The 24,925-nt window shown below is 36.4% G+C and overlaps 1 protein-coding gene across 2 annotated transcripts in view; it reads right to left on the reverse strand.

The window, feature by feature from the left end:
• Positions 1-24,925, reverse strand: part of GPBP1 (GC-rich promoter binding protein 1) — a 70,386-nt gene that overhangs the window by 30,265 nt on the left and 15,196 nt on the right. For both annotated transcript variants that reach the window (XM_052659077.1, XM_052659076.1), the window contains exon 3: positions 6,087-6,206. In XM_052659077.1, the coding sequence (XP_052515037.1) occupies positions 6,087-6,149 (63 nt within the window). In that variant the 5' untranslated portion in view covers positions 6,150-6,206. The remainder of the gene's footprint in view (positions 1-6,086; positions 6,207-24,925) is intronic.

A 24,925-nucleotide genomic window follows, 5' to 3' on the forward strand; every position in this document is an offset into this window, starting at 1 on the left:
CTGATATTATTTGTGAATGATTGATTTTCCACATTAAAAATTCCAAAAGACATTAGAGGAAAAATTAATCAATGTTGCTAGAAACAACATTACTACTTCAAGATACAATATATATGCTACAAAGACTTACTAAGAAAGCTTTTTAAAATAGCATTTAAGGTAGCAACAAACAGGAACCTCCCTGGTGGTCCAGTGGCTAAGACTCCATGCTCCCAAAGCAGGGCACCCAGGCAACTCTATGTAGAACAGTTAAAGATCACACACAGACATACATACACACACACACACACTCTCTTTTTCTCTCCCCTGCCAAACCAGTACTCCCCCAAGAAAGGCAGCCCAGAAGAAATAATAAACAAAGAATGTGAATAGGCAATTCACAGAAATATAACCCAATGTCCAAGAAACAGTAAAAATACATTTCATAACAAAGACTGGCAAAAATGTTAACTCTGATAATCTGACAAAGTCTTGGCAAGAGAGCAAGAGTACAAAGTAAAAAGAATAGTTATGTACAGCATACAGGAGTATAAATCAGTATACCAGATGGAAAAGAAATTTGGCAGTATGGAACTGAATTCCAGCAATTTTTCTTCTAACTATAGGTCAGAGCCTTGCCGGAGAAGGCAATGGCAACCCACTCCAGTACTCTTGCCTGGAAAATCCCATGGACGGAGGAGCCTGGTAGGCTGCATGCAGTCCATGGGGTCGCTAAGAGTTGGACACAACTAAGCGACTTCACTTTCACTTTTCACTTTCATGCAGTAGAGAAGGAAATGGCAACCAACTCCAGTGTTCTTGCCTGGAGAATCCCAGGGACGGGGGAGCCTGGTGGGCTGCCACCTATGGGGTCGCACAGAGTCAGACATGACTGCAGTGACTTAGCAGCAGCAGCAGAGCCTTGCCATTCAAAATGTGGTCCAGAGACAAGCAGAATCAACAATACTTTGAAGACTGTCAGGACTAGGACCCCATTAGAAATTTACTTAAATTAGAATCTGCATTTTAACACAATTCCCAGGTTACTTTCATAGCCATTAAAGTCTGAGAAGCAGGAGTCTAAAGAATTCTTATCCATGTATGCAAGGAGACAGTAAAAGAATAGTCAATGCAGTATTCATTATAGAGTTCAGTCGCTCAGTCGTGCCCGACTCTTTGCGACCCCATGAACTGCAGCACGCCAGGCCTCCCTGTCCATCACCAACTCCCGGAGTCCATCCAAACCCATGTCCATTGAGTCGGTGATGTCATCCAACCATCTTTTCCTGTCATCCCCTTCTCCTCCTGTCCTCAATCTTTCCTAGTGATATAAATAATCTCAACTTAATGAGACAAACACAGTGTGATACAGAGGCAAAAAATAGAATAAAGAGTTTTGAGGATCCCCTGGTGGTTCAGATTGAAGAATCCACCTGAAATGCAAGAGACTCGCGAACAGTTTTTAAGGTAATTACAGCAAATCTGCAGATATCAACATGGGGGGAAATCTAAAAGATATAAATAACAAATATAAGAACAGGTTCAGAATATGAATGGTAATCATTTATATTAATGTTCTGTATGTACAGAAAACTCTTTTGATATCCAGCAGAGAACATCATGAGAAACGCTGGACTGGAAGAAACACAAGCTGGAATCAAGATTGCCAGGAGAAATATCAATAACCTCAGATATGCACATGACACCACCCTTATGGCAGAAAGTGAAGAGGAACTAAAAAGCCTCTTCATGACAGTGAAAGAGAGCGAAAAAGTTGGCCTAAAGCTCGACATTCAGAAAATGAAGATCATGGCATCTGGTCCCATCACTTCACGGGAAATAGATGGGGAAACAGTGGAAACAGTGTCAGACTTTATTTTTGGGGGCTCCAGAATCACCGCAGATGGTGATTGCAGCCATGAAATTAAAAGACACTTACTCCTTGGAAGAACAGTTATGACCAACCTAGATAGCATATTCAAAAGCAGAGACATTACTTTGCCGACTAAGGTCCGTCTAGTCAAGGCTATGGTTTTTCCTGTGGTCATGCATGGATGTGAGAGTTGGACTGTGAAGAAGGCTGAGCGCCGAAGAATTGATGCTTTTGAACTGTGGTGTTAGAGAAGACTCTTGAGAGTCCCTTGGACTGCAAGGAGATCCAACCAGTCCATTCTGAAGGAGATCAACCCTGGGATTTCTTTGGAAGGAATGATGCTAAAGCTGAAACTCCAGTACTTCGGCCACCTCATGGGAAGAGTTGACTCACTGGAAAAAACTCTGATGCTGGGAGGGATTGGGGGCAGGAGGAAAAGGGGACGACAGAGGATGAGATGGCTGGATGGCATCACCGACTCGATGGACGTGAGTCTGAGTGAACTCCGGGAGATGGTGATGAACAGGGAGGCCTGGCATGCTGTGATCCATGGGGTCACAAAGAGTCGGACACGACTGAGCGACTGAACTGAACTGAGTAACAATATAAAAACATATACTGAGAATATCTCTGGGGAAAAAACGAAAACAGAAAAAGGACTGTGAAGAAGTCAACAGCAGACTTCAATTGTTTATTTCCACAGGAGACACACAGATAAAACTGCAAAATGTAATGATGTGACTTATTCTCCATGCTTCTCTGTACGTTTAAATATTTCTTTAGAACTATCCACATGGTTCTTTTAGAATTATTAAGACAAATAGACTGTAGGAAAATCTATGCAGAATATGCAACCCCTCAATATGAAAAGAGCTATTACAAATAAACCACTAAGAAATAAATTACATGAATAACATTTCCTAACACAAAAATGTTCTCAGTCATAATTAAATAATGCAAATCAAAACAATGAAGTGTCATTTTTCACTGAATTTCACAAATATGAAAAAAATGGGACAACAGCCAGCATTGCCAATAGTGAAAAATCTGCCCCTCTCCATAAAATTTTTATAGGATTACAAACTGGTACAACCTTTCCGGACAGCAATTAGGCACTATCTACCAAAAGGTATAAACTTCCTAATTCAGATTCTACTGCTAGGAACTTCCCCTACAAATACATTCAAGAGATGCCCAAGCATTCCTGCAACTTAGTCCATTATGAGGTCCAATTAATCTATGTAGATTCACTCAATAAAAGATTAAGGTTGACAGTTGAAAAATGCAGGGAGTTAGGGGTGCCGACTCTTATGTATGATCAAAATCAGTATCCACAGATCACGCAGTTCTACAGTACATTACTTTTTGGGGAGGAAAAATCCACATAAGTGGACATAAATAGCCCAAACCCATACTGTTCAAGGGTCAACTACACAGCCACTGCAGAGTAAAGACACCCATGTACTAACTACAGAAATAGATTATTGGAGATGCTATCCTTGAAGGAAAAAAAAAGCAATTTCATTTGCTTATCCAAACCAAGATAAAATTATATTCTGATATATATATTAAAACATCCCAGTATTTCACTTCAGAAAATTAGTCTACTTCTTAATCAAAAAAAGAAAGTTATTAAACATAAATATTTAAAGTCAAGCACACATATGTTCCTATGCTAACTCAAGTACTTTGGGTCAAGTTACTTGTTTCTCTCAACCTCAGTTCCCCATCTGTTTACATGGGTTGCGGCGAGTGGTGCTGAAGAGCAGAACAGTATTTTACCTTTTATGCTTTTGTTTGCCGTCTTATAAAGCGCTTTACACAGTGACTGGTATGTAGTAATGACTCGAGAAATATTAGTTACCACATTTTAAATCTTTTTCTGAATTTTTAAAAATAATATCATAATTTTCTGATTCCTAGAATATGTGAATCAACAGTTAACAACTACTTAGTAAACATGAAGTTTCAATGAATTCAGCTACCAGTCTAAATTTTCTCATCCTTTCTTAGCCCAAAGTTTAAAAAGCACAGTTTCAGTGCAAACTGATACTACTTATACTATTGAAGGAAAGTAATTATAATTCTATTTTTCAAACTGCACGTGAGGTCTCATTATAAGACACATAATTAGAACAATTTGTATTTTTTTAAGCATTTTTTTTTTTGACTGGAATGAAAAGACCCCAAGAGAAAGAAGAACACAGGTAAATGACTTTTTAGTTACAGCTATGTGCATATGAAAACATGATGTAAAATTTCTTACTGGGTCCTAATGAACAGTTCAAATGCCAGCATAGAAACAAAAACATGCAGTTTAAAATTTCACCACATGATGGGGCTAAAATTCTGCACACCTTAGAAAACTCAGGTGCAGTGTTGAAAACACTGTTAACCCTTAATTCAAGTACTCTTTTCATCTCTTCAAAGAATAAAAGAAAAGACTTAACACAAAGTTGAAAAAAACAACCCAACAGTTATTTATGACTATCCCATTTATTCAGGATAAGATTAAAAGGGCTCTGTCAGAAAGCAAGAATTATAACTGAAACCCAGGAATAGTGATTTTGAGCGATACAGACAGTGTAAGTCATTATACTAAATGATGTGTGTATTTATTTGTTTGTTAAAACCACTTTGAGAAAGGTCTAAGAAGATAATTTCAAATATTGCTAGTTAAGAGTTCAAACTGACATTATTTTCTGTAGGTAATCTAAAATAAATTTGAATTAATTGAAAATTTAGAATTGGCAAAATCAAGACTTCATTTCATGAGGGCCTATATCCAGATCAAATGCCTGGTTCTAGAAAGCATTAAGAATTCCACCACACATAACAAAGTCAATCTTACTCAACCTTAATCAACACTTCAGAGACGACAAGAATTACCCTCAATAATGTTTGTAACTAATTTTCCAGGTGCTGATAATTTTTATTGATATGTTTAAAAATGAAAACAAATCTTAACTCATTTCAAAGAGAAAAGGGAAACAAACAGAGGAGCAAGAAATTCATGTACTTCCAGGCTCTGAAGTAGGTCTGGGAAAAACTGAATCCAGGAAAAGCATAGCTGACAGCAACCAGGGGGGTAGGGTAGACATAAACAACAAGAGCAAAGCAAATTTCAGAGACCTAAATAGAAGAGGAAAGGCGGGCAAACAGAGTCTGTAACTAAGAAATGGTTTTCCCATTTCCTAACAACTGTGATCCCATTTTATAATCTATGAAATAAAGTGTCTTAATCATTTTAAAAAATGCACAAATGAAAATACTACAAAATAGAAAATGCATCCTAGATTCTAGTCTAGGCTCACACTAATTATATGAAAACAGGCAAGTCAATGAGCCATAATAAAGTCAGTTCACATGCTGTGTCTCCAGTGCAACTTTTCCAATATATTATGATCGGACAAGTCCTTACTGGGGAACAACTCTGCAAATTATAAAATTGTTCCCATAAAAGCTGTTTCGGCTAACTGTTCTATAAGAACTACTTGGACCCCCAAAAGGTCCTAGATGAATGCCTTAGCATGGTAGAAACTGATTAACAGGTAAGCAGATGATTAAGACCTCCCTCTTGATTCCTTTGCACTATGGAAAAAACAAAGTGGAAGATAGTATGAAGCCAGATAGATTGATTCTAATCAATTTCAACATCCCTCTCAGCAATGCTTATAAGCAGATGACAATTTCAATGTCAAGCATGTCTTATACACTAAATTCTGTTTCGGTTATATAAAATGAACATTTTAAAATCAGTGAGTCATCTGATATGTAGCAACACTATAAAGTTCTCATAACTCCTAAAACTGAGTAATGTGCCAAAGTCTCATTTATTTGAAAAAGAAGTCTTCCAGTTGTAAGGAAAGACTTAAAAAACTTCTGATTATTTTTAACGTTGTCTATAGCAAAGTAAGCAAAGTTAGTTATCAGAAGAATAGTACAGAGTGAGGTAAGCTGCAAAAGTAATGTGCAATGTATTTAACTGGCTTGAATTTTAAAATGTAAAACTTTAGCACAAAAGACAACTTTTGAAGTAAATGGTTTAGAATGTTGATGGTATACTGAAAATTGACATATATAGATAAACCAACACATTAAATATGAAATAACTTAGAAAGTTTAGGTGTTTCTCTGCAAAACATTAAGCTTTAGTTTAACTACATCTGTGTAGAACATGAACTAAATAAAAGCAGATAGACAAAAAGAAAAGAGAGATGCAAGAAAAGAATACCTTTGTTGATGATGGTGGGGTAGGAAAATTAAGCCAGGCTGGAGCAAAGTCATGCTGCGCCATTTAGGTCCAGTCTCTCCAACTCAGCGAAACAAGGTTTCAACACCTCATGGCAAGTCCCTGTCATACAAAAGTGGAAAGCATTAGATTTATATAGTTCCTGGCCAAAGTTATCTTATACCTCCTTTAAATTACAATGATCTGACTACTATAAGATTTCAATTATAATTCTAGAAAAGGTAAAAATATAGTGACAAACCAGATCAGCACAGTGGAGGGTAAAGGGCCTGGAGAGAAAGGAAATGACTACAAAGGGAAGAAAGAAATTTTCAAGGGTAACTGGGTATTTATCTTAATTGCGGTGAAAGTTATTATACAAATGTAGACACTTGTTAAAACCAAATTATGCACTTAAAACTGGATAATTTTATTATAAACTACCTCAATGAAGCTTAGTTTTGAAATTACAATAGTCTTAACACAGACTAGTTATAAAGTGTCTCCTGATGTGACACAATATGATGCACAGAGCACATATTCTTCCCCCTGCCCCACACAGAATCTGAATTCTGATCTCACTACCAATTTGCAGGAAATTCAATACAGATAATAAATTAAAGGACAACTGAGGGAAGTAATCCCATCAAATGGAGATCACAAGATATTCTACAGGTCAAATGTCCTGGCTTCTTCAACAAATACACGGATTTCACAGACAGATCAATCAAATACATGTGGACCTTACATAGATCCTTATTCCAACTAAATTCAAAAAGTGAAAATTATGAAACAGTCCAAAATTTGAACATGAGCTGAATATTAAATGACTTTTAAGAAATTATTAGTCACTGTAGATGTAACTGTTAGTGCAATGATGGTACAGTGGACCCTTCAACAATAAGGTCTCAAACTGCCATGGTTTGAGATACTTATATACAGATTTTTTTTCACTAAATATGTAATACAGCACTACATGACCTGAGGTTGGTTGGATCCAAAGATGTGGAGCAGCAAGTGGAGAGAGCCAACTGTAAAGATTTTTTGACTTCTCAAGTCAGACTTTTGAACTGCGTGGATGGACAGTACCCCAACCTCTATGCTATTCAAGGGTCAACTGTATATAAAAGGACATGTACTGAAGTCTTTGCAATTAAATCCATGTATCTGGAACTTGCTTTGGGGCAAAAAACAAGGAATATGGAAGTCACTGAAAAAGGTTATCCATGTGTTTATAAATGTTAGTACAGGGAGGTGCCTAAGTAGTCTCTCTACTTAATGTATGTTTGAAAATTTCCACAATTAATGATTTTTTAAATTACAATCATCACAATGGGCATCCACTACTCTTCTACATTCTAAATTTAACGTTTTGGAAGGCTCTCTCAATTGCATCAAAAATTTCAAGTCACCAGTGCAATCTAAACACAGTAAATTCACAGATTTTTTTAAAATGGGGAAGAAGCCAACTGGGCAACTGTACTCATTTCAACATAGAGCTCAGAAATTAGTCAATGAGGAAATCAAGTTTCCTGAACATTAATGTCTAAATTTACTAATGTCTTATATTTACAACTGCAGAATAATCTCAAAAGGGAAATTTTAAAAAGCAAAATTATCAATACCACTGCTAATCATCCTTTTTCAAAATTCTTTCAAATATAAGTGCTATGGCAGAATTTAAGTCATACCAAAGTATTTCCTAAAATAAAAATTCTCAAGATACTACACAAAAACTCCACTTCTACTATCCAATGTACTGGAAAGGGGAAGGGGCAGAGGGAAGGTCAACAAACGTCAGATATAATAAACAGAAACTGGTTAACTCACTAAGGTAATGACAATGTTTACATAATTAAATGAGCAGGGCTTCGCTGTTGGTCCAGTAGTTAAGAATTCGCCTGTCAATGCAGGGGACACTGGTTTGATCCCTGGTCCTCGAAAGTCCCATATGCCACAAGGCAACTAAGCCTGCATGCTGCAAGTACTGAGCCTACGCAACGCAACAGAGAAGCCACCACAATACCAAGCCTACGCACGGCAACTAGAGAGTAGCCCCGGGAACCATAGATTAAATGGTAAGTTAAACACTAAAACTTATTCCTAAGAGACAAACCACCACTATTAACTGTGTGTCTTTATGAATTATAATTTAAATCAATTCTTAAAGAATAAAGCATAGATAGCTAATGGCATAAGTTTTCCTGTTCTGAAAAAAGGTAAAGAGCAATACTAGTTAACATCACATTTACAGAAGTGTGTGACGAGATCAGGATGTGCCATCCCCAAAACAAGCCATTTTGATGTAAGAAAAACTGAGCTGAAGGCATGCGAGTTCCTAAAATTCCTTATCAACCTAAATGCAGAGCCTGCCAAAAGAATTTCTTAATCCCCTCTCCTGGAGCAACTCATCTCTTTTGGGGAGAAAAAAAAAAGAAAAAAAGATTCAGCACCACACTCAGACACTGCCACAAATGCCTACGGACCCCGTTATCCATTTTGTCTCAAAAATTATTTGCTTTTTTCTACTAAGTATTCTTTCCCCCTGTGAAGTTAGGTATACAGATTCCAAATTCTACTCATCCTTTTTCGAGTTACTCACAGTGAGAGGTACTGCCAGGTGACTGCGTGCTAATAAACTTGTTTGTTTTCTCTTGTTAATATGTCTTTCTTCAGTTTAATTTACAGAGCCCCAGCCAGAGAACACAGGAACGGAGAAAAGAAATTTTTCCCTGGTGGCTGAGGGGTAAAAGAATCCGCCTGCAATGCAGAAGATGAAAGAGACACGGGTTTGATCCCTGGGTCAGGGAAGATCCCTTGGTGGCAGGCTCAGCAACCCACTCCAGTATTCTTGCCCAGAAAATCCCATGGAGAGAGGAGCCTGGCAGGCTACAGTCTACAGGGTCGCAAAGAGTCAGACACAACTTAGCGGCTGAACAACAGAGGAACTAAGATGCCACATGCTGCAGGGCAACTAAGCCTGCAGTCACAACTACTGAGTCCGCATACCACAAATAAGAGCCCAGGCACCACAAAGAAAGATCCCGCCTGGCACAACTAAGACCCAATGCGGCCAAAAATAAATATTTAAAGGAAAGACAGAATACCCTAACACAGATCCAATAAAACAAAGACTGGAAGAGTTCTTATTTCTTTTCTTTCATTTTTATTCCCTTTAGGCTCCAGACACATATCTGCAACAAAACACAAGTTGGACAAGGTAACGATGGCTCTTGTTTGAAGAGCTCTGAGAACAGCCATATCTACGGACAACTGAAATAAAACTATGATATTGCCTTGAAAAACCTTTAGTAAAGTCTTATTAAACGCTGCAACTTGTCTCAGCTGTGCTATGAGCACTAAGTTGATTTCTTGCTTGCCTATGTGTGAAGGATTTACAACCTTTAGACAATATACTGAGCCTGATAACTTATTCACCATGGACTTTTTGCATTAAACTTTATTAAAATATTATTTCTCTCAAACAACAAAACACTAGGTGATTACAATCTGAGGGACAGAGACTTCAGAAACTACCCAAAACAAAGAATACAGACTTTCAGAAATAGTTTAGAAAAGTCACTTAATGAACACACAACCACAACCCAATAGTAAGCAACTCCAACGATGGGAAGAAAAAAATATTTGACTCCTAGAGTCTCCAACTTATTGATTCAGTATTCAAAAAGCTTGATTTTCTAACAAACATTACAAAGCATGCAAAGAAACAATACAGTACAGCCCACGGGGGGTTGGGGGGAGCTGTGACATTAGCAGAAACTGCCACTGATGAGAAACAGACATCAATTGTCTTAAATACAAAGGGCTAAAGGAAACCAGAACAATGTCTCAACAAACAGAGTATCATAAAGAGATAAGAAATACAGAAAAGAACCAAACAAATTCTGGAACTAAAAAGTACGCTAACTGAAATGAAAATTTCACTACACAGTTTAATAGCAGATTTGAGCCAGCAGAAAGAAGAATCAGAAAGAGTGAAGAGGTTAATTAAAATTACCAGATTAAGGAGCTCGAAGAAAAAAAAACTGAACAAAGACCTGTGGGACATCATCGAGCATACCAACATACACATAACAAAACTTTCAGGAGAGAAAAGAAGGGGGGCAGAAAAAGAAATCAAGAAATAATGGCTAAATACAACATATACATGTCCAAGAAGTTAACTGAACTCCAAGAAAGATAAACACAAAAAGATTCACACCAAGACACATAACCATCTAGTCAAAGCTATGGTTTTTCCAGTAGTCATGTATGGATGCCAGAGTTGGACTGTGAAAAAGGCTGAGCGCCAAAGAATTAATGCTTTTGAACTGTGGTGTTGGAGAAGACTCTTGAGAGTCCCTTGGACTGCAGGGAGATCAAACCAGTCAATCCTAAAGGAAATCAACCCTGATTTCTGTATCTGTGGGGAAAACTATTAGAGCTAATAAACTCAGCAATACTGTAGGATACAAGATCAACAAAGAAAATTCAGTAGCATTTCTATATATTAGCAATAACAATCCAAAAGGAAATGAATAAACAAGTCTATTCAAAAATTATCCAGAAATAAATTTAACCAAGAAGGTTTAAGATTTGTTCACTAAAAACTACAAACCATTGCTAGAGGAAAATTTTAAAGATCTAAATTAATATAAAGACATGCTTTGTTCAAGGACTGAGAAACTTAAATATTGTTAAGATAGTAATAACAGATTCAACATAACCTCTATTAAAATTCCAACAACCCTTTTTTCAGGAACAGAAAAGCCATTCTCAATTCATTTGGAACTGCAAGGAACCCCAAATAGCCAAAACACTACTGTAAAAGGAGAACACAGTTACAGGACTCACATATCCCTATTTTGAAACTTACTACAAAGCTATAATGATCAAAACAATTTCTTACTGGTATAGTGTAAGGGTTAGATATATAAACCAATGGAACAGAACTGAGAATCCAGAAAAAGTTATACATGTATGGCCAATTGACTTTTTTTTTTAACCAAACTGCTAAGACCACAACAAATGGACTTCAACAAGTGGGTACCCAAAAGACTCCTATTGATATCTATAACTCAAAATGGATCAAAGACCTACAAAAGCTAAAATTATAAACTAGAAGAAGAAAACAGAAGTAAAGTTTCACTAATTTGGATTTGGCAATGGAATTTTAGATACAGTACCTTTGGATTTTACTAAAATTTAAAACTTCTATACAAAGGATATCATCTAGAAAGTGGAAAGACAACAGAATGGAAGAAAATATTTGCAAATTTAATCTAACAGGTGTCCAGTGTTCAGAATATATATATAAAGAATTCTTGAAGACAATGTAAAAATGGGCAAAGGACTTGAACAGACATTTCTCAGCCTCCCTCCAAGAAAGGGGAAAGAAAACAAAAGAGTAAAACAGTAAATGTTAGACAACCTTGGTGTTCCAGTGGTTAAGAATCCTCTTGCCAATGCAGGCAACATGGGTTTGATCCCTGGTCCAGGAAGATTTCACATGCCACAGGACAACTAAGCTCATGTGCCACAACTATTGAAACCTGCATGCCTAGAGCCTGTGCTCCACAACGCAAGAGAAGTCACTGCAATGAGAAGCCTGCCCACTGCAGCAAGAGTAGCCCCACCTTGCAGCAACTACAGAAAGCCCAAGTGCAGAAAAGACCCAGCACAGCCAAAAATTAATTAAATTTAAAAAAAAATAAGTGTCTGTACACCCATGGTTGATTCATGTCAATGTATGGCAAAAACCACTACAATATTGTAATTAGCCTCCAATTTAAATAAATTTAAATATATATATAAATAATATTAAAATGAAATTTAAAAGTATATTGAAAAATAGCAAGTGTTGTCAAATGTATTAAGAAACTGGTACCCTGGTACATTGTTAATGGGAAGATAAACTGATCCAAGTGCTGAGGAAAAGAGTTTGATAATTCCTCAGAAAGCTAAAAACATATAGCATATGACTCAGCAATACCACTGCATTCAAAATAATTGAAAATGGATACTTAAATACTTGAATGCTGATGTACACAACAAATCTATTCACAACAGCCAAGAGGTGGAAACATCTCAATGTCCACCTACAGATAAATGAATAAAAAACCAACCGTATATGTATTCAATAGAAGACATATTCTATTACGATTAACCATGAAAATATGCTAAGCCGCCAAACACATCCAGAAGCCAGATCACATGCTGTACAATCCCAATTTTTATGAAATATCCAGAACAGACAAATCCACAGAGATGAAAAGCTGAGACCTAACCAGGGACTGCTGGGAAGGAGGAATGGGACTGGCTGCTCAATGGATTTAGATTTTTCTTAGAGGGTAATGAAAATGTTCTGGAACTTGGTTTCACATCATTGTGAATGTATTTAATGACACTGAATTATACATTTTTAAATGGTTAATTTCATGTAACGTGGCTTTCACCCCATAAAAATAAATGTACTATATTATAACCCCTTGAATAAAACACTATGAATCCAGATAAATATATATACAACTGAAAAATTTTAGAAGAAAGAGGTTATTTATACAATTTCTAAGACCCTCAAAAAAAAAAAAAGGTTTTACTACAGTTACTACAGTTTTGCAATGAAATGGCCTGGCACATAGCCTGGGAAATCCTTAATCAACAGATCAAAGTGAATATCATCAGTAAAAGAACAAACTGAAATTGTGTGCCAATGAGCAAGTCAGGGCACCATTTCACTTCTGTAATATCCTAACCAAAGCACAGCCTGTCTTCAACAGGAGAGGCGCTAACTTGAGACACATTCAGTTCAGTTTATTTGCTAAGTCATGTCTGACTCTTTGAGACCCCACGGACTGCAGCATGCCAGACTTCCCTGTCCATCAACAACTCCTGGAGCTGGTGACATTATATGAGACACATTATATGTACTCTAAGAACTAGCTCAAAATCTTCAAGAATCAAGTTTTTTTTTATCATTTTTTAAAAATGAGGCGGCTGTGATATGTTTATTCTATATATTTGAGTCATGTTTTTAACATTTTTTAAAGCTTTTTTTTGGATGTGGACCATTCTTAAAATCTTTATTGAATGTCACAATATTGTTTCTGTTTTATGTTTTGGCTTTTTGGCCCTAAGGCATGTGGGATCTTAGCTCCCGACCCAGGGATGGAACCTGAACCCTCCCTTCTTTGGAAGGTGAAGTCTTAGCCACTGGACCACCAGGGAAGTTTCATGTTTTTAACTTTTGAAAAGTATACTCTGACATTTTATTCCACTGTTGTGTCTGCTTTACTACTGCAATACCACTAATGAAGTCTGATTAACATTTAGTAAGCTCTAGGTGATTTCCAGTTTCCCTAATAAAAAGTAAAAGATCCTTCCGCTATAGATTCTGACTCAAACGGGTCTTAAGGCTGAGAATTCTATTCTTAAATGAGTACTTAAAGTAATAACAATCAGGAAAAAATGGTAAATACTGTAATATTTACTAAGAAAAAAACTCTTGCCTAAGGAACATGGCCTCTAAACATAGGAAAACAATCTACTGCTCTGTTTTTTGCAGTTTCAGTTATGAAACAAAGTGTCTAATATCTTTTCTTAGTTATCAAACTCTCAATTACAGATTAGACTCTCAAATATAAAACATCAGCAAATTTCACAAGAGATCTAGAGTATTAGAAATTTCCATCCTTTAAAAAGTTTCATATTATTGGCTTACTTAACCTTGAATTTTGTTAGGTCCCCTACCCTCCTCAGCTTATCTCTTATTAAGCTGTTCAGAACCTTTGTTTTGCTTACATATAAAAATAAAAAATGGAGGAATTTTATGAGAATTGTTATTTGTTAAATTGCTACATGTGAAAATTGCTACTTTCACCCCTACAAAAAGAAGTCTATTTAAGGAGAAAAAAAAATTTACTGGAAACAGCATGCTTTCAATTCTTGAGATTTTAGATTACTAAAGGCTTAATACACAAAATATAACTTAAGTACTCCAAAACTTATAATGAGCTAACAATTTTCATACAAAATGTACCACTACAAAAAAATAACCCTTACTCTATAAACAAATTTTTACTCACTGAGCTTCTCTTTCAAGCTCACAATACTAAACAGTTTAAGTCATCCTTGAATGAGGTCTTTTTTTAAGGGCTGGTAAAGATACATTTTAATTTAGAATTACACGGCAAACAATTTGGTCTACATAGGACAAAATTTAATTCAAATCAGCTCATTTACTAAACAGCCAATGTAAGCAAAAACAAACAGCACTAAACACTGCTGAAGGTACTAGATTTAAAAGGTCAGTCTTCCCTCTTTAACAGCTAACAAATGGAAAAAAAGTTGCTGTCTCATATCCTTCATAAGTTAAGGTATAAACAAATTATCCATCTGAAATATTTAACCAAAAAAAAGCACAACCTAAACAAATTATCCATCTGAAATATTTAACCAAAAAAAAGCACAACCCGCAAGCGTGCACTCCGTCACTCACCCCATCCAACTCTTTGCAACCCCACGGACTGTAGCACAGAATTTTCCAGGCAAGAATACTGGAGTGGGTTACCACTTTCTATTCCAGGGGAATCTTCCCAACCCAGGTTACCCCTTGACTGTGGACTAGTCTTACTAGCTTGCTTCTAATGAAAAGAATGTGGCAGAAGTGACTTCTGAGACTAGGTCATAAAAGGCACTGCACACTTCTACCTACTTTTCTTCTCAGATCACTTCCTCTGGAAATGCAGCTGCCATGCAAACAGCTGAAGATCTACATATGCAAAGGAAATTGAGTCCTCTAGGCAACAGCCAGAAGCAACCTGCTAGTCCAAAGAGGAACATCTTCTTAGAAGGAGATCCTCTAGGCACCAGTCAAGCCTTCAAATGACAGCAACCTTTGAGATTTTTACGAAAAGCATGGAAAAAGCCAGAACCACTCAGCTAAACTGCTACCAAAATTTCTGGCCCACAGAAAATTCATGTGCAAAAGTATTTTAACTCCCTTGTTAAAAGAATATACAGTTTAAGAAAAAAAAATGATGTTTTGCCATTAAGAAAATGCCAATATTATCACAGTTCAAATAAAGTAAACAGATACATTTTAAAAAATAAATGTGACATCAGCTTATATACATTCTCTGAAAGGGGTGGGGTGGGGCACAGAATAGGAAGAGATAATTTACCCCCAGACTAGGCCCTTCCCAGGTGGTTCAGTGGTAAAGGATTGCCAATGCAGGAGAAAGGAGGTTTGATCCCTGGGGGTCAGAAGAACCACTGGAGAAGGAAATGGCAACCCACTCCAGTATTCTTGCCTGGGAAATCCCACGGACAGAGGAGTCTGGCAGGCTATACAGTCCATGGGGTCACAGAGTCAGACCCAATTTAGCAACTAAACAACAACAAAACTACAGAGCCTGTTATGACATGAACTCAAATCTTCCTGCCTCAAAACGATGCTCATTGTTCATTATCAGTATATTTCTCAAACTTTTTCCCACAGAAGTTACTTACAAAGTTAACAAACCTACTCCCTCCAAAATGTATTTTCACAAAGTAACCAAAACAACTCGTCCTCAAGTCCTATTGTACAAATTCATGAAATTTCTGCACTGTACTTTATGTTTCAATATAAAAAATTTTAAATTATTCAAGTAAAATAACCTTGAATCAGAGGTGACTTGGTTTACCTTAAGGTTTCTTAAACCGTGTGTTTGAGAAAACACTGCTATAACAAGGTAAAATTCCAGAGATGACTTAGTTCAACTGGAATATAAACATGAGGGAAAAAACAGAAAGATGTATGACTATGGTTAAATATATATATATATATATCTCTTAGATACAACTGACAATGTTTCATATAATATAGAATGTTTTTTTAAAAACACGGTATTATAAATTAGAATAATTACCAAGAAGCTTCTAAATTACCATCCCTTAAGACTTGAAGATCTTGTTATTTAAAATGTTCAAACTTCTTTAGCCCAAGACACAAAACCATAATGTTTAATGTCTTGTTTCAATTAAGCAGAAAGCAGAAAACAAAATTACACTCTCTGGCACTGACACAGAAAGGAAATGGAATTTATCACTGTTCTCCTTGTCTGTCCCCACACCTTGGCCAGTAACATAATCCTAAAAAATAAAAAACCTGAAGGAATCATTTTGTGTGAATAATTTAGAGTAAGCACAGAATATTTCTATATAGGTCTCAAAACCACTGGGGGACTTCCCTGGTGGTAGAGTGGATAGGAATCTGCCTGCCACTGCAGGTGACATGAGTTTGATCCCTGGTCCAGGAAGATTCCACATGATGCAGACAACTAACCCTGTGGGCCACAACCACTGAGACCGAGTGCTGAAACTACTGAAGGCCACATGCCAGAGCCTGTGCTCCTCAACAAGAGAATCTACCACAATGAGAAGCCTGAGCAGTGCAACAAAGAGTTGCCCCCGGCTTGCCACAACTATCAAAAGCTCACGAGCAGCAACGAAGATTCAGCATAACCAAAAATAAGTATTTAAAAAACTACTACTACTGGGGGTTTCCTTTCTCATTGGTACTAAGTCATTCTGTTAAAACTTCTTTAAACTAATAAATCTAGCCAACAGACTCTCAACGCATCAACCCAGTAATGAACATGTCAACCAACATCACGCAACATGCCAGTATATCTAAAACCAAGTAGAGAAAGTACTCTGGGGACACTACGTACTGCCTTGAACAGCACACAGAAATGAGAAATCGGAACTAAATTCAGCAGGCAAGGGAAGCACCCAGAAGTTTTAAAGTTACAACTGTATGTCTAGAAATGTGCTTAGAAAAAATAAATCTGGTATAGTTTGTTGTAAAATAAAGGGAGCAGGAAGGATTCAGAAAATCACCTTGAGAGGAAAGGTATTGGTTCCCATTACCACTCACTCGTAACAGTTTTCAAAAGTTGTGTTACTTAAAAAACTCCAATTTCAGTGGAAAAGAGCAAGCTTCCTTCAATTTTCTAAAAACTGTAATATAAAAGCCAAACTGAAAGCTCTCTTATAAAGAATGGAAGTAAAGAGCAAGAATAAGGAGTTAGTACATGCAAATAAATGAAGTCAGAACACTCTCATACCACACACAATAACGAACTCAAAATAGCTTATAGACAAATATAATACATGACACCGTAAAACTCCTAGAAAAGATCATAAAACATTCTGACATAAATTGTACCAGTGTTTTCTTAGGCCAGTCTCCCAAGACAATAGAAATAAAAGCAAAAATAAACAAAAGGGACCTGATAAAACTTATAAGCTTCTATACAACAAAGGAAACCATACAGACTGGGAGAAAATATTTGCAAATAATGTGACCAACAAGAGCTTAATTTCCAAAATACACCAACATCTTATACAACTCAATAACATAAAACAAACCCAAACAAAAAATGGGCAGAAGACCTAAATAGATATTTGTCCTCCATATCTGGAGATATTCTTCTCAAAAGAAGATATACAAATGGCCAAAAAGCACATCAACAAATGCCCAATATCAATAATTCTTAGAGAAATGCAAACCAAAACAATGAGTTATCAACCTCACTTGGTCAGAATGGCCATCATTAGAGAGTCTAGAAATAACAAATGCTGTGAGAAGTTGTGGAGAAAAGTAAACCTTCCTACACTGTTGCTGGGAATACAAATTGGTGCAGCCACTGTAGAAAACAGTATGGACGCTCCTTTAAAAACTGAAAGAGAGTTAACTGTATGACCAGCAAATCCCTCTCCTGGGCATCCATCTGAAAAACACAAAAACTGTAATTCCAAAAGACACATGCACTCTAATGTTCGCAGAAGGATTATTTACAATAGCCAAGACATGGAAGCAACCATGGACATTTATCCATACAGATGAAAGAATAAAGAACATGTACGTACACACACACACACACACACAGGAATATTACTACAAAACAGACTCATAAAACTTACAGTGATCAAAGGTGAATGGGAGGCATAAACTGGGATTATGGTATTAAAAGATGCACACCACCATATATAAAATAAACAACAAGAGTATAAACCAACTATACTTCAAGTAAAGAAAAAAACAACAACAAAAAAGAAAATAATAAGGGGGTAGTAACGATGAAAATGATGTGGAGGAGGGGAGACAGGGAGACTGCAGAAACACAATCTACAGGTGGGTGATTGCAAAGGATTGGATGTGAAGAGGTAAGGAGACAGAAACGGAAGATGAAAAACATTTCAAAGTTAGAAAATGAGAAGGACGCAAACATTTGGGGGTGCTAGTAAACGGTGTTAATATGGGGTGTTCACTTTGTGAACACACTGCATACTTAAAATTTGTGTGCAGTGTCCATTAGTGCATGTGTGTCACAAATGAAAACTTTTTACTGACAGAAAACCAGAAACAGAATTTTCAAGAACTACTGGGCAACTTGCAGCAAATTACTAAAGGCCAGTGATTTAATCGCTCACTCCTAGGTACTAGAACCTCTGTAAAAACCCTAAAAGAATGGGTCTGCAGAGCTTCCAGGTTGCTGAATGTGCCTACTTGCTGAGGGAGTGGTATACCCCAAACTCCAATTCCAGATAGCACCCTAGGTACTGCTTCATTTGGCTGTTCAGTTGTGTCTTCTAGAATATCCTTTACAATAAACCAGTAACAGTAGTGTTTTGTTGCATTCCGTGAACCACTACAGAAAAATATGGAACCTCGGGGGTGACAGGGGGGAACTGGTGGTAGTGGTGGAAGGGGTGTCCATGGGCATCTCTAATTTAAAGCCAAATCAGAAAGAAGTGTGGGTAACCTGAAAATCTACTACTTGAGATTCATATCGGAAGTGGGACCAGAAAGGCAGTCCTATGGGACTGAGCCCTTAACCTGTACAGTCTAAACTAGCTCCAGGTAATAAGTGTCAGAAAATCCGAACTGAATTCAACTGTAGAAAACCCAGTTGAGTATCCACAAAAAGAACTGGAGAACTGCTTGCTGCTTAGTATATGAATGTACAGAGTATCTAGCAGTACTCAAAAAGAAAAGAACAGAGTTGGGGGTAGATTCTCCAAATAAAAAGCTAAAATGGGCACTACCATCACAGATATTTGGCTTTTCAGAGTCCTTCAACATAACAGCCATTCAAAAAGCACTGCTCACATACATAAAGTCCCAAAGAGCTTTTTAATCATTTTTAAATGTGAAGTAATAACCAAACATTTTAAGCAAAGTGGCAACAGCAAAGAGACCACGAAAAACCATGAACACAAAGGAAACGTAATTCAAGAAATAACTAGCAAAATGGAATTTTCAGAACCCCCAAAATACAGAACAACTTCTTGAGAGATAAAAACAAAACATCTCCACATGAAGGGGGAAAAAAATCATACTCCATCAAACTTCTTAAACATCTCATGCTATAAGACAACAAAATAGCAGTGAAGGTGCTGAGGGAAAAAGTATTTTGAATCATGAAAGCCATACTCAAAGTATCAAAAGTGAAGCAGATAAATACATTCTTAGACAAGCAATTCCTAACAACCAGGAGGAAAGAAAGAGAAGTGTGGGACTTCCCTGGCTATCCAGTGGTTAAGACTTCCAACTGCATGGGGGGCAGGTTTGATCCCTGATAGAGGAACTAAGACCCCACATGCAGTGTGCCACAGCCAAAAGAAAAAAAGACTAAGATCAGTGACCAACATTTTCTAGTCACTTTATGGACAGTTCATAAAAAAGAATTAACCATTAGGGGCTTCTCTGGTGGTAGAATGGTTAAGAAATTTGTCTGGAAATGCAGGGGATGCACGTTCAATCCCTGGTCAGGAAAGTAAGATCCCACATGCTGTGGAGCAACTAAGCTCCCAGACACCACAACTATGGAGCTGGTCCACTATGGAGCCCGTGTGCCACAACTAGAGCGGCCAAGTGCCACAACTTCTAAAGACTGAGAGTGGCTCAAGACTCCTGGAAGCCTTGAGCCACATACAACTAGAAAACCCAGGCACCACAACAACAAAAATCACATACAATGCAACAAAGATCCTGCATGTTGCAATTAAAAACCCGAGGCAAATTAAAAAAGAAAAAAGTATTAGACGGCAAAAATGTCCAGCTATTTTCATAACAAATTAAAATACTGGAACTACTCAGCTACCAAACTTAACAAAACTCTTTGTTACGGTGAGTCCAAAAAAGTTTGTAGTCTAGAGTTAATTTTGCCCCACTAATTGGAGCTAATCCTTTTGAAGATTTTGCCTATATTCTACTTACTGCCTACGCTCCAAATCTTAGGTGGGTTTTCCACTGAAGCTGATGTAAACAAAAACTTTTCCTGACCCTACGTAAATCTTTGGAATTGGTTCACCTACTCCTTTCTGGTGGTTCTATTCCCTGGCTTCAGTCACTTCCAAACATGCACATGCAGGTCCAGTTTTAAGTCACAAGCCTTGAGTAGATTCTTCTGGGTTCTCTCTCCACTCAACAGTTTCCTATTGCTTTGCCCACAAATTCTATCTACTTTAATCTTTCCAAATTTTCAGCTGTCTCCTCAACTTTTAGTAAGACTACCAGACTGTTTGAATTCACCCCATCACTCCCCCGCCCTGTGCTATAACCTATTACTTTTCTTCAAACAACGAGGGCTTTTATTAAGACTGACCACCTCCTGTTATCCAATGTCTAAAAGCCTGTAACACAAGTTTTGTCTGGCTTTTTAAATTTCTAAGATGAGTGGGTAAATCTGGTTATCTGGTTGTCTGTTACTCTGTCATAGACAGAATTTTAAAACTGCATGCCAATTCAATTTTACTATTACAGGATTTTCACGAAATTTAAAGTTTTACTTGTATAAATTTCCTCATATAATTTTTCTTGAAAGGACCCAATTCCAGCTTGTTTCCCAAAGCAAAGTCCAATGACAAAACCTAACACTTAACAGTATGAAATTCATAATCTTTAGCATTCAATCAAAAATTATCAGTCACGCAAGACTTCCCTGGTGGTCCAGTAGTAAAGAATCTACCTGCCAATGCAGGGGACACAGGTTTGCTCCCTGGTCCAAAATGACTTCATATGCCGTGGGGCAACTGAACCTGTGCGTCACAACTACTGAGACTGCACTCTGGAGCCCACACACTGCAGTTACTGAAACCTGCACACCTACAGCCTGTGTTCCGCAACAAGAGAAGCCACCGTGAAAAAAAGCCACCGCACCGCAACTAGACTAGCCCCAGCTCTCCACACCCAGAGGTCTGCTTGCAGCAACGAAGACCCAGAGAAGCCAAATAAACAAAACAAAAATAATTAAAAGTATCTGTCACGCAAAAAGGTGGGGGGGGGGGGTGGGGGCGGCGGCGCTCCTGTACAGGAAAATACTACCAATAACAAGAGGAAGAATCTACTTAAAGAGACAGTGAGATATGATGGATATGACAGCATTAGCAGACAAAAACATTAAACCATTATAAAAATGTTTAAGGACAAGGAAAATAGGAACATAAAGGAAAAATAGAGAACATAAAATAATACTTCTAGAAATAAAAAGTGAAAAACACTGGACAGGATTAACAGCAGATTAGATAATGCACAAGAAAATCATCAGTAAGTGTACTAACAGGGTAGCATTCAAACTATAAAGCATTAAAGTAGACAAAGACAGACTTTATAACTGAAATGTACAATAACAAGGTAATTCTAATATTTATGATCCCAGTAACAGTGATACACTTTCATAAAACATAAAATACAGGTGATACAAGAAAACTACAGAAGACTTGAACACATCTTGCTCACTCCAATACAAACCTAGTGGATAAAAAATTAGTAAGCATACAGAAGATTTAAACCATACTCATTTAAATTTTAACAGATTTTATGTATCAAATGCTAAACCCCTAAACACAGAAAGTATATCTTCTTTTCAAGGACCCATCTCAGGCCACCAAGAAATCTTTTATAAATGTCAAACATACCTACAAATGACATTACCCAGCCACAATTCAATTAAACTAAAAATAACAAAATCAAGCCTCTTCCACATGCAATTTTTAAACAAAATAAATGAAAAGAAGCAAAGTCACAAAACCAATAGTTAATAAATTGGAAAAGCTGAAAAACTATAAATCCAAAACTGCTGTGGGGTGGGGGAAGGGACAGATCAATAGAGAAGCTACTAGCACAAATATATAAAATAAAAAATGACAACATTTAAAATCATAAACCATCTGAACTCTGTGTAATTAAAGCTGAAAATATAGAAATGGACAATTTTTAGAAAAAGACAATTTACTAAGAATATCCCCAGTAAAGAGAAAATCTAAACAAATTACCATGAAACCATCCCATTACCAAAAAAATCAAAAATCCAGACTAAAGTGTTCTTGAGAACCAAGATTCTAAACGTTGAAAAAAGGAAATACACATGTAAGACAGAAGGCAATAAACAAAAACCCAGTAGTCCTAAACTTGAACTGGAAGTTATCAATATGAACTCTACAGTACTGCAAAGTAAATAAATATACATTAAGACTGGTTTATAATTTAAATTGTGCTTTAAATATCAAATATTCAAAATTTAACTCAATGTGATAAACAACTATTATCTCCAAGAAACTTCCATCCACGGATGAATGGATAAAGCAGCTGTGGTACCAAAAAAAAGGAAATCTTGCCATTTGTGACAAAAAGAGTAGACCTTGAGGGCATTATGCTAAGTGAAATAAGTCAAGGAAAGACATACACTATATGATCTTACTTTTATGTGAAATCTGTTTAAAAAAAAAAACAAACTAGAACGAGATCAGATTTGTGGTTACAGAGCTGGACGGAGAAGCATAATCAAAAGGTACAAACTCCCAGTTACAAGATAAGTACTCAGGATGTTATGTACAGCATGAGAAAATGGATGCTAACTAAACTTACTGTGGTAATCATTTCACAATATATTTTAAGTGAAAACATCCTGCTGTACACTTTGAACTTACACAAATTATATATGTCAATTTATATCTCAACAAAACTTAAAAAAGATTAAAGGCATAAAAATTTTTCATAAGAAAAACTTGAATCATTTCACAAGTTATTTATCAAAAGATTCAGCATAAATATATGCTATTCTATTAAACAATTAAGGTTCCCATAAAGAAATATCTGACGTATTTGTTTTCTGTATAACAAAAATGAAATCTAGGGAGTCAAAACTCCAAACCAACACTCTAAAAGAACATCCTTCAAAAGAACACATACTCGTACGGAATGAATGAAGAACTGGATGGAGAACACAAGAGAGGGAGGGAAGAATTCATGTCCTGTTTAGAGAATAATGGGCCTGATAATGTGCATTTCAAAGGCAAACCAATTTTCTAAAATTAGGAAATAATAAACGTTAAATATGTAGTTCCTCAATTATGGATTAAATGGCTTTTTAACTCCTTTTTTATTTAACATAACCCAACTTTAAAAGTCACAGTGAAAAAATAAATAAATAAATAAATAAAAGTCACAGTGACTTTAAGGCACCATAACATTAATATGTGAACAGAAAGAAACCTCAGTGAAAGAAACAAAAGTCCACATAGACAACACATACAGAAATTTAGTATAAGAGGAAGTCTGGACAACTCTCCTACTTCAAAGTTGAAATAATCAAACAGATTAACGATTTAAAGGAGAAAAAAGTCAAAGTCATTACAGAAAAAGTAAATTTTTATTTATCTCAGAAAAGGGAAGGAAGGCCTTTCTAAGTATGACACAAAAGAAGAGAATAAAACATATTTACATATAAACTCAAAAGGCATCCTATTTGATGAAAATCACAATGTCAAACATCATTATACTGGGGGAGGGCAGGGAATACCTGTCACACAAAGCATATATAAAGGTCTTTTACCTTCATACACAAATGTTCCTATAAATCAACAGAAAAAGAACTCATAGAAAAGAGAGAAAAATGAGAAAACTATATAAAGAGTTCACAGAAAAAGATCTCATATATAAAATTTTCATTCTCAGGAGTTTCCTCATGGTCTACTGGTATTAATATGGAATAATCTTCCACGATAATTCCTTAAGTAAAAAAGGTTAGATAGCAAGATGGAGGGACTTTCCCTAGTGGTCCAATGGTTAAGAATCCATCTTGCAATGCAGGAGACACAGGTGCAACCCCTGGTCTAGGAACTAGGATCCCATATGCTGCAGCACAACTAAACGCGCACACCACAATGAAACCCAACTCAGACCAAAAAAAAAAAAAAAAGAGCGAAGTGGACATCATGTTACTACTTGTATTAAAAAGAAAAATATCATGTGCTTATATATCCATAAGATCTCTAGAAAAATTCATAGAAAACAGTTTCTTCAGACAAGAACTATAGCTGGACAAAAGGAGGTGACTTTCCTATTAAAAAAAAAAAAAAACACCCGTGTACTATTTGTAATTTGCACTAGGTGCATGTATTCAAAATAATTTTAAATATTCTTAAGTCTGACTCAGCTTTACCAATTCTTGACTCCTCAAACACTTTAACATAATCCATCTTTAATTTAAAGATCTGGGGAATTCCCTGGCGGTCTAGTGGTTAGGACTCTGCTTCCACTGCTGAGGGCAATCTCAGGGAACCAAGACCCCTCAGGCCACACAACATGGCTAAAAGTAAAAAAATTAAAGTAAGTTTTTAGAAAACAATTCAGCAAACTTTTTAAAGGAATTAAATGGTTATGAAGACAAAATATACTATATTCACACACACACACACTATTTGTTAGGCAATCTGCTTAGAATTTTACAAGTATTATCTCATTTAGTTCTCACTATCCCCAGGAGGTTGATATTATCTTTTCTTCAAAC

The sequence above is a fragment of the Budorcas taxicolor genome, chromosome 20 (genome assembly GCF_023091745.1).
Source record: "Budorcas taxicolor isolate Tak-1 chromosome 20, Takin1.1, whole genome shotgun sequence".
Taxonomy (NCBI): domain Eukaryota; kingdom Metazoa; phylum Chordata; class Mammalia; order Artiodactyla; family Bovidae; genus Budorcas; species Budorcas taxicolor.